At 47.6% G+C, this 10,705-nt stretch overlaps 3 protein-coding genes across 3 annotated transcripts; all 3 read left to right on the top strand.

Annotated features, from left to right (window-relative positions):
* Positions 1–5,521: 5,521 nt before the first annotated feature.
* On the top strand, positions 5,522–6,892 carry PHALS_14241 (pantothenate kinase; the record flags this gene model as incomplete). Its single annotated transcript, XM_024730014.1, has 3 exons — positions 5,522–5,826; positions 5,899–6,001; positions 6,068–6,892. 3 exons carry the CDS (start codon positions 5,522–5,524, stop codon positions 6,890–6,892), a joined length of 1,233 nt encoding a protein of 410 aa, XP_024580334.1.
* A 10-nt stretch (positions 6,893–6,902) lies between these two features.
* On the top strand, positions 6,903–8,467 carry PHALS_14763 (uncharacterized protein). The gene has a single exon (XM_036407589.1). It carries the CDS (start codon positions 7,568–7,570, stop codon positions 7,814–7,816), a length of 249 nt encoding a protein of 82 aa, XP_036263278.1. The 5' UTR covers positions 6,903–7,567; the 3' UTR covers positions 7,817–8,467.
* A 1-nt stretch (position 8,468) lies between these two features.
* Positions 8,469–8,966, top strand: PHALS_14240 (hypothetical protein L915_03045; the record flags this gene model as incomplete). The annotated part of the gene is made up of 1 exon (XM_024730011.1): positions 8,469–8,966. The coding sequence occupies one exon, from the start codon at positions 8,469–8,471 to the stop codon at positions 8,964–8,966; it is 498 nt and encodes a 165-aa protein (XP_024580332.1).
* Positions 8,967–10,705: the final 1,739 nt, after the last annotated feature.

Here is a 10,705-nt window from a genome sequence, read left to right as displayed (position 1 = left end):
GTGGCAGCATCAACACTCCACCCTTTCTTGCGAAAGTGAGGCGCCGCGCGACTCGGCATGCCACCACCTTGCTCGCCGATCCACTTGATCGCCTCCTGTTTCTTTCCGAGCTCAATTGCTTGACGCATAGTCGATTTCAAAATAACAGCCCAATGCTAAGGTGTTTACAGCGGCCTTTTATTTGAAGTGGTCTTTTAATCGAAGCGGTCTTTTATTTCTAGAACATTGTCGAAAATTCGATGGGGGCTTGTAATTGGAGAAGGTCTTCTATTCGTAAAAATCCGTTAAATACATTTTTAAATCTGAGCGGAATGGCGTCTTTCCCTCGACTAAGGTTTTCGGTACTGATGCCTCGGAAGGGTGCTCTCCAGAAAAATATGGTTAGGTGTACAAAGTACAGTACACTCGACTTGGTCGATGAGTATTACCTTTTGCTCTTGAGGGCGAGTGATGTTCTGCAGACAGCGCTAGTTTTTCCGAGCGGCATGCTCCGGAAGTGACTGGTGATGCCCCAAGGGTTGTCAAATACACCAGCAACATTTAATCGTCTTGTGACGCTCAGGCCCCACCGGGCGTATGCAAAAACGTACTTCGACGACATCTTCGTCCACAGTCGTGCGGGGCACGGGAGGGCCGATGAGGAAAACCTTATCGTCCATTTGAGAGCGGTGCTCGAGTGCATGCGCACGACAACGCGGGATGCTAATACAGATAAGTGTACCTTCGACGCGAAAGAAATATTCTTTATAGGGTGCTTCATTGGAAAGAGCGCAGCCTTCGAGCGGATCCCGCTAAGGTCAAGGTCATTATGGACTGGCCGGTTCCGAAGAACCAAAAGACGCAAGTGGTTTGTCCTCGTCAACTACTTGCACAAGTGTATCGCAAATTATGCGGAAATGGCACAGCCATTGTCGAAACATCTAAAGAAAGATGTTGAACGGTGTCGGGACACCGAGCATCGGGAGGCTTTTGACAGGGTCAAAGACAGCTACCCTCGTGCACCAATACTGGCGTTGCCAGACCCCAATCGTCCTTGTCGTGTCGCCTGCGACGCTTCAGACTTTGCCATCGGCTGTTCACTACTACAAGCAGACGCCGAGGGGCGAGATCAGTCAAATTTCGCCAGCTTAAGGCTGCGGAGAGGGACTACCCAGTCCACAACAAGGAATTACTTGCGACGAAGAATGCACTTATCATGTCAGGGTGCGCCTGCTTGGCTCAAAGCCGTTTGTGATCTACACAGATCATGCGTCATTACGTACTACGATTCAGTTGCCTCACCTCTCGCAGAGGATGGCCAGGTGGCTCTCATTCTTCTCAGAATATAACTTCGAGGTAAAGCATAAGCCAGAAAAGCACAGAGCTTTGGTTGATGCGTTGTCAAGCAGACCGAAATATGGACTTACTCATGTCACGACGATGACATCGACATTGAAGGATTTAATCCGCGCCGCACACACGGGTGATGATATGTGAGCAGCGCTGCTTTTGGCTCTAGGGAGCAAGAAGTTTGGAGACTCGGAAAGAAATAATCGGCGCGATTGCGCGCACGGTTACACCGATATTCGTTGAAGAACGGGTTGCAGTTTGTAGCATTGATCTAGCGGATACGCCACGAATTGTGGTTCCTCACGATAAGGATTTGAAATACCGTTTACCTCTATAAGGCCCACAACACCCCCACTCAGTGGACATCTCGGCCGTGAGAAGACGAACAGCTTGGTGAGTTGCCACAACTGACGGTCCAAGCTGTACAAATGGACGAGCACATATGTGCGCACGTGTGAGACGTGAGGGTGAAAGACGCGGCGCCGCTCGTCAGTATGCCGGTACCCTCCTGGCGTTTGTAGTTCATGAGTATGGACTTTGTGTTTGGCCTGCCGAAGAACTCGGCGGGTCTTTTTGAGCCGTTTGAGCAAGATGGCATCTTGCGGCAGTGCCGGACACAATCAACAGTGTGGATACGGCGACGCTGTTCGTCGATCGTGTCTTTCGGCAAGATGGCCTCCCGGGGTCAATTGTATCTGAAAGAGACCCTGCGAAGTTTTGATCTTCAATCTTGAGGTTGCTGGGAACCAAGTTGGCTATATCAACGGCGGACCATCCGCAGACCGATGGTCAGACTGAGCAAGTGACTCGCGTCGTAAAATACATTCTTTGCAGCGTCTGCACTGACACGTCGAAGTGCTGGAGCGCCATGCTGCCACTCGTACGATTTGCTCTAGACAATGCAGTGTATTCATTTACCGGCTACATGTCTTTCTACGGCAAAGGCTTGTTCATGCTCGCGTCCCAGTGACACCGCCATCCCATGGCTCAGGGATTGGTTGGGGAGGGATAGCCGGCTAGCTAATGTCAGTCCCCTCACTGTCCGTAAGGAAGTCGATGACTTCCTGTCGACCAGACTGAGTGTCCTACGACACGTTCGCGATGCGATGGCTGAAGCTAAACACGCAGAAAGAATATGCAGCGAAAACAGCAGAAGAAATGTTGAAACCATTGAGGTTGGAGACATGGTTTTTTATTAGATGTTTAAATCTTTCTACACATGCAGTTTCTGCTGTCTGTAAGACAAAGCTCCGTCCGCGGCTTATTGTTTATTTCAGGGTAGTGGCAAAGCGACGCCTCGCTAAAACTTCCGAGAAGGATGCGCACCCACCCGGTGTTTTATGTGGGATTGCTTAAGTCGTTCCGGGATTCGGCGCAAGTGAACGCGGAAGCGCTGGCGCCAGAGTGGCGCCTAAAAGGCGCTAGGCAACTTAAATATTAAGCCAGTAACTGGTTCTGAGCACGGACTGCAACGATCTCCGTTTTCAACGGCGCAAGACTCTCCACCGCAGCACGAGTGACGTATTCGTCTGCTCGACGACTAAGAGCCGCTCCAACAGAGCACGATAATTCTCAACGTGAGGCACTTGGTGCACAAATGTCTCAAGGCTCTCGACCTTCCTCCACACAGCGGTTGGCGACCTCGGAGAGATGCTCGGCAGAGTGCCGATGACGACGGACTTTGTCGTCCAACGCTCGAAGGGCATCGCGAGTCACCGTTCACTGCCGACTCATCCCGATGAGGATAGTGGCATCCTCCACCACGTAGAACGCCTTGCGGGTCGACGTCGTCGACGGGATTTAATCCAATACCTTGTGAAGTGGCGGGTATACCCAAACTCCGAGAACTCGTGGGAGTTTAAGGTGCCGCTCTGGCAAAACTGCCCGGACGTCGTAGACGCTTATGACCAGAGGGATCATAGCGTTTCGCGTCGTCTTGCGCACCGCGCTTCTCGGCAGTAGTCCGGAAAGCCGGGGGACCATGAGCTGCTATCTTCGTAAACACACCTGTGTGAAAAACCACAGAGCTCGCGGGAGTGTTACGGATTGTTTCATAGTTCGCAGGGCGACAATACGCAGTAAGTCGGCGTTGCGCCTTGAGTTTGGCAAATTCAAATTCAAGATGGTACTCCACGCGCACGTTCACTTCCTTGCGGCTTCGCTGTAAAGTTGACAGCAAAGACCGATTCCGGTGCCGCTACACCAATCGCTCAAAGAGCCCCTCGTCATCTACAGAGGTTTTGCAAGGGCGAGCACCACAGGATAGTTTGCGTTGCGGGTACAGGAGCGCCTCCTCCTTGAGCTTGAAGTCAAGCGCGGTACTTATTCATTGGGATTTCCTAGAGTACCAAAAAGCGAACTTAAAGAGCTTTTCGCTGATCAAGCTTATCTGTGTTGTGGCCGGGGCCTGATAACGTAGGCGTCCAATGATCGAGTGATCGTGTCTTCCGCTTCGGTAGCGGGATCCGCCGAGCGGAAGTCGTACTTAAAACAAGGGTTCAGGACCGATCGTGGATACGAGGGCATGAGGCCCCCTATTGATAGCCTCCAACTGCTGCTTCTGTGCCTCGTCGAGGCGATTGGTGACAACACAATTTCCCCCGGAAGTCGAGAGGACGGGTAACGGACATATTGTCCACAAGGTTTGAGCTGGGCTCACGCCGCGCCATTTGCGCACTTCATTTTCCTCGTCATCCCATGCTAGGAAAGGAGTATCCGACTCGTGGTCGACTTCCTCCGAATCCTCGAGGAAATCAGTCGCCAGGTGCGGGCGTGGTGTGTGGCGCTCGGTTGCCGAGGGACTGGGATGTGCTCTCCACGAAGCCGCGAGACGTATTGTCCGGAGATGCGCCCCGTGCAGGAGAGAAAGGGCTCTACCCGCGGCCGCCCTCGGAGCCAGCTAGGCTGGGTGTTTTGCGGGTCATAGATACAGGTCTCATTGAGCGGAGAATGTTCGAAGATGCTCTTAATCACATAACGGTGTCTCAGATACGCGAGTCGTATATGGCGACATTTAAATGTGAATTGTGTATTCATAATTTTGATAGGGGAAGTGTAACGGGATTACACGTACCCAGAGTGTCACAGAGTTACACGTACCCATATATCAAAGGGCGGGTCACACAAGATGCGACCGTACAAAGGTGTGGATTACACAAGTTGGTGAAAACACAGAATGGTGTGGCTACACCGTAACAAGAAGCCACCACGTGGCAGGACTGCCAGTTGCATTGCATATTAAGTAGATTTTACTATAATGACTAAATATTACTATATAATCAGGAAAGCGGTTCTGCCGCAAAATAATTAATTAAATAAAGTTTCAATTTTGAACGGAAGAGCGTCTTTTACCCTGGTTAACGTTTTAAGTACTCTTAGAGGTAGTCGATCCACTCGTGTTGGTTCTTGTATAGTACGTAAGGTTTAGTTAGCTTCCTCTAAGCAAAGCCCGCAGTATGTGGCGTACATCTGACGTGATAGATTCGAGAGAGCGGGGATCATTGTCTATCACCTTGAGTAAGAGCTGGTCTTCTATAATATAATAATGGTTGGTCAAGACATCGACCGAAGTGTGATAGGGACAGGTCTTTCTTTTGGACATTTCCGGTATCTTACATCTTCGATCTAAATGACAGAACTAGTGCTCAAGCGTTTCGATTTGAGATGTACTTAACGATAAATCTCGATGCCTGTCTGAGGCAAATTGCTATGCTTGTCTGAAGCAAATTACTATGCCTGTCTGAGGCGACATATTGTCATTTGAGCGATATTTGCTAATTACAATTTGCTGTCTTCAAACAAATGTATGGTGGTTATCACAGCGCAAATATTCAGAAAGTAACATAGAATCACATACACGCGAACCTGATATAAATGAATGCAAGATTTACTTATCTCCTTCTGCAATTTGCACAGGGTATTTTCATTATGAGCTAAAGAATTTGCCACGAAAAGGGAGGCGCGATGCAGATAGCTTGTTGATCAGATTTTTTAAACTTAATAAAATCGACAAATAGTTTTCAGGTTATCACTAAGCTTATTTGATTGGTATGTTGTGTGAGCCACTCCAAAAAATTAAACGCGTTTGATGAATAATCTCAATGAAGCCGTCTGGACCCGCGTATTCCTTTTCGGCGCTTCTTGCGTTGCCGGCCTCATTTTAGTCCGCCGTCGGAAACTACGCCGTTTCCACATGCGCATTCTTAACAATAAATCGGCAGACTGCGGCTGCCTCTTCGGGCTTGATATTGGTGGTACGCTGACAAAAATGGTCTACTTCCAGTCAGCGGATGGTGCGGCTGTGACACAGCGGAGGCAGATGGAACACTATCTGACTCGATTTAGCCCTTGTGATGTCAGTGAACGGTGTCATGTGGAGGGGAGCTTGCCGCTTATCGATGATTTTATTATGAGCCTCAAAATGACGGAGATTGCTCAGCGCGAGGAACGGCTCCAAATGTTCGTGCCCGAACTTAATGGAACACTTCACTTTATCAAGTGCGTTATTACTTTTCTGCTGGATGCTTAGGTACTGACAATTTTTCTTTCCCACCTATTGTTCTCGAATAGTTTTCCAACGGCTAAAATGGACAATATCATAGACTTTGTGCGCCGTCGCTTTTTTCACCGTTACATCAAAAAGATCGCATGCACGGGCGGCGGTGCCTTCAAAGTGCGGTCGCTTACCAATATTTTGTTTTGAACGGCTGTCTGATCTCTTGACTTCGTGCCGATGCAGTTTTCTTCTTTGTTCGAGTCGCGCTTGGGCATTGAGCTACAGAAAACGGACGAGATGGATGGACTTATTCAAGGCTTGAACTTTGTGCTAAAGTATGCGCCCGACGAATGTTATACTTTTGTAAATGTAATTCCAGGTACTGGTCTCGGGAGTGCAACAAGAAAAATGTTGCCAAAGCCAAACAAGCGCGATCTATACCCATTCTTGCTCGTGAATATTGGCTCGGGTGTGAGCATAATTAAGATTACTGGTGAATTGAACTACGAGCGTGTGTCAGGCACAAGTTTGGGCGGAGGAACCTTTCTGGGGCTGTGCCGTACACTTTCAAAGCTGCGAACGTTTGACGAGGCAATGGATGCGTCGATTGAGGGCAATTCAAATGAGCTAGATATGACTGTGGGTGACATCTATGGACCTACCGGCTACGAGCAATTCCAGCTTAAACCAGACACAGTGGCCAGCAGCTTCGGGAAGGCTAGTGCGTCGCAACCGCCGCGAGATGCCGACCTTGCCCGCTCGCTACTCTTCATGATCACGCAGAATTTAGGTCAGCTTGCTTTTCTCAATGCGCGACGCGCTGAAACCAAGCGTATTTATTTTTCTGGAAACTTCTTGCGACGCAACGAACTGGCGTGTAGACAGCTGGCTTATGCTATCAGCTTCTGGTCCAAGGGTGAGATGCAGGCACAATTCTTCCATCACGAAGGCTTTTTTGGTGCACTTGGGACGTTCTTGCAGCGCTACAGCTTAAATTATGAATCGCCAGTCCTGAGCAAGTCAGAATTAGAGGAGTCAGGCGATGATCAAAATAGCTGCTACTCTTAGGATTTGTCGTGTTCAATGTACTGCAATTGAAGCGTAATTTACTTCAGTGGTTCTTAGTATAAAGGTTGCCGTAACCGGTATGGTTTAGAATACATTTAATAAAAAAATCAGTGCGAATTATCGTGAACGCACAGATAGAGAAAGACAATCATAGCACTCGTCAAATTAGTAGGGTACGAAGCAAGGTTGTGCTGGATCACCATTCGAGACCGTTACGACTTTAGCGAACGGGAGTAACATGATTGTGAAGACTGATACTACACTGTTCTACCGAATGTTGTTCGCTACGAATGGACCGCAAAATACTAAAGAATACTGTTAGTTCTTGTATAGTAAACTAGTCGTACACCGTACTGATGCTTTTGTTTGTTATCAAGATTTATACGTTCTAGTATGAAGAATTGCTCAAAAAATGCAAGTTGCCCTGAACAGTCCTTCAAGAGCGCAACCTTAAATTATTATTACTGCTTTCTTCACGTAAAAATATTAGCTGCAGACGAGTCTGAGCTATCAACTGATTCTATCAGTCGAGTTTTGCGGATATCAACGCAGCTCAAAGGTCGAGTTTAAGCAGATTAAGTGACTAAGCATAACGAAGATCATTTTTAAAATAATCGTTTTGCAAGCGCCTAATTCACCTGAATATGTCAAGGTACTGCACGACTTACAGCTTGCATGATGTGCAATACAGCAAAACTTGAAGAAGTGTTTACGGGACGATGTTTTTTATGTCGCGAGGGAAATAGGAGCAAACGCGTCACATGCGCATGTCCAGATTGTAGATTGAAAAGCTTCAGCAGCAGGCCCTTTCACTATATCGCCTTCAAAGTTTGTAATTCACAACACCGCACACGTCATAGTTTAGTCGAAAACTGCGACCTTCTTCTAGCACAGAAATCATGCATATTCCCGCCTCAGCGATAGCCTCGTAAAATGTAATAGTTGTCCCGGTTCCACATCGTATTGTTGCCTGCTTGCGATAAGAATCGTCCAGAATTCCTTGTTGGCGCAGTGATTTAAAGCAAAACAGTGAGTCACGCGATGCAACCATAGACCCAATTAAGAGACATCTGCAGACCTTATTTAACCCCGCACCGCAAAACTGATTATATTACGTAGAGCGCGACAGCTACGACGTGTTTGTACTTTTTTATATCAAATGACATGTGACGTGCGTGGTAGTTTGCGTAGAGACGGGCCAGTGACGCAAGGCTAGCGACCGGATCTCAGAACATAATTTATCGAGTTATCATCCTATAACACTCAACAGAATCTGTCTAGTGGATACACACTGAATTCGCCAGTTCGGACACCCCTTATCTCATAGAGTCGCAACTTGACATATATTGTGGACGTTTTCCTCAGCCTATATCGCCCTCGTTCATGTAACCGGCGGCAAAGGTTGGGAAAACGAGTGATAGGTATAAATTGCGTGCTACCTTGCACTCTGCACTGGCGCTGTCATTCTTCTGCCATATGGAAAACTGGACGATCTGTCGATGGTGGCAGTCGCTGTCGTCAACTGTTTATTACTTCTAAACCTACTGCAATTCGCGCACGTCCTTCACTATTCAAAATGCTGCCACTTAATTCGCCTACCAACTCCGACATCACCCTTGGCAACTTGCGGTGCACCATCGTGTCCACTCGCAAAGTGGCAAGCCACACTGACTATGCCATTCGCGTGCAGACTGACCGAAATGGTGGGCAAGACCTTGTCTATCGTCGCTTCTCGGCATTTTTGCAGCTACAGCAAATCGCACGCCGTCACTTTCAGGAGCATGATGTTTGCTGTGGCGGCAAAAAAAGCTGCCTTCTTGCCTCTTGTATCGAGCATGTATTCGTGGACACCGAGTTTCCAGTGATGCAAGGCCGTTTTCTCGGCAAAAACTCGAAAAGTGTCGTGCGTGAGCGGGTGCTGTTCTTGAACGCTTTTTTGCTGGAGCTTGAAGAGGCGCTTTGCAAGTGCCCTCCTGTCGTCATGGCTTGCTGCGAGAAGCAGGGCTGCAAGATTATCAAGCTGCTAAAGAGTTTCTACGGCTGTCTTGATTTGGGAAGCAGCGACTCCGTTTAGTCTTTTTCGTTTGAGTCATTCCCTGAAGAGAGCGACAACAAATTTTGTCTGTGTCAATGCAAAGACCAGTGACGCTTGTCTTCCGATCGAAGGAAGTGCTTAAGCACATTTCGTAACTCGTCTCACAGACTTGAAGGTAGATTATGGTCATAATTATGACAAGGAACGCAAATATTTATCGAGCAAGATATCTTGGCTCATAGTTACACCTAATAAAACTAAGGATGTTCATTATTATAGGACTTTCGAACAAACTTCTTAAAGGATGCAAGGTGATGTTGAGATCTGAAAGCTATTCTGCATACACATATTTTGCTTGTCAACAACACGCACAGAATCTGAATTTGTCTAGTCGATTGATAAGCCATAAGTCAGCCGCGTACTCTAGAAATTTAGAAAAATAATTAGGCAAAGAAAGGTCAGACATCTATTGGCTATCGAGAGAGTTTATTCGACATGTGTGTTGAGCAACTTGCCACATAAAGCAATATCAACCAAAGTTACAGTAGCAGCAGTAAAAGTGATAGCACTTATTGCAGATGAGCGATTTAGATGGCAAAAAAAATTAATTTTAAAAAGCAATCCAAAGATTACAGCTCTGTCCGCAGCGACCCCTTCTCGCCAAACATCTAGTACGAATATTTTGGAATCTACCAGACTTTGCGGTACATAGCAGTCAGATAGCATCTGATTTAAGAGACGAGGCACAATAACAGATGGAGAGTTGCAACACGCGCGCCTGGCACTTGCGCCAGTCTTACACTCTCCTCAAATCACAATCTCTGAGTCATCTCTAAAACTGGCAACTTGGAGTAAGCAACGGCTTCATCACGAAGTCGGCGGGCCGTTTGGCACAGGGAACTGGTGTATACCACTGATTGGAAGGTCATGTATATGAAAGCGTACACAGTCATCGCCTAGCGAATTGGGGTTGAACATGCAGCGGGGCTGCCGTAGCTTAGCGCTTGAGAAAGCGTAATTTAGGTCATCGACCTTTCGTTCTATACTTAGAACAAGTACGAGTTAGCGGATCGCAATCCGCTTACTCCAAGAGTAATTATTGCCTAACCCAAGGCTAATAAGCTCTTCCGTTTAAAATTCAAAACTGATTTTTATCTACTTTTTATCCCAATTTTTTTAGATTTTCCTAAATATACTATAAAAGTAAAATCTAAATACATGCATAACTACTGACTACCTAGCCACACACCGTATTCTTGTTTGGATGCAGTCACACCATACACATCTCGTGTGACACACACTTCTGTTACCAGGGTACGTGTAACTCCGTTGCACCCCCCATTAAGATTGAGAACATTTACAGCTCCAATCGATTATTGCCTCAACGAGGCTCGCGGGTCCGCTAGACACTGCCACTTAATTCGGTGAAATAAAACAACTTCTTGCTTAATGAGCCCTGTGTCCACGACACGAAAGTCACCAAGTCTCGCTGGTTCTGACAGCGAGCACGGGAAGAGCCCAACTTTGTGTCCGCACGCGGTGCGATGTCGGACAGTGCGTCCGCGGCACCGGGGGATGTACATCCTAGGTTCGATGAGCACGAGCGTCGCGCTTTGCACAAGCTATCAATGACGAACGACCTCGTTGCGGATGTAAAGGTGGTCGACTACGAGTTTGACACTCCTTTTCCCGCATGGGATGACGAGGAAGGCGAGCTGCGCCAGCAGCGTAATACGAGCCCTGCTCGCGCCTTGCGGACCCCATGTCTGTTCCCTGAA

Source organism: Plasmopara halstedii (genome assembly GCF_900000015.1).
Source record: "Plasmopara halstedii genome assembly, contig: Scaffold_816, whole genome shotgun sequence".
NCBI classification, from domain to species: domain Eukaryota; phylum Oomycota; class Peronosporomycetes; order Peronosporales; family Peronosporaceae; genus Plasmopara; species Plasmopara halstedii.
This window is presented reverse-complemented; position numbering and strand designations above follow the sequence as displayed.

Bases quoted from the DNA above. Each gene is read 5' to 3' on its own strand.
- PHALS_14763 (XM_036407589.1), top strand. From the start codon at position 7,568: ATGATGTGCAATACAGCAAAACTTGAAGAAGTGTTTACGGGACGATGT.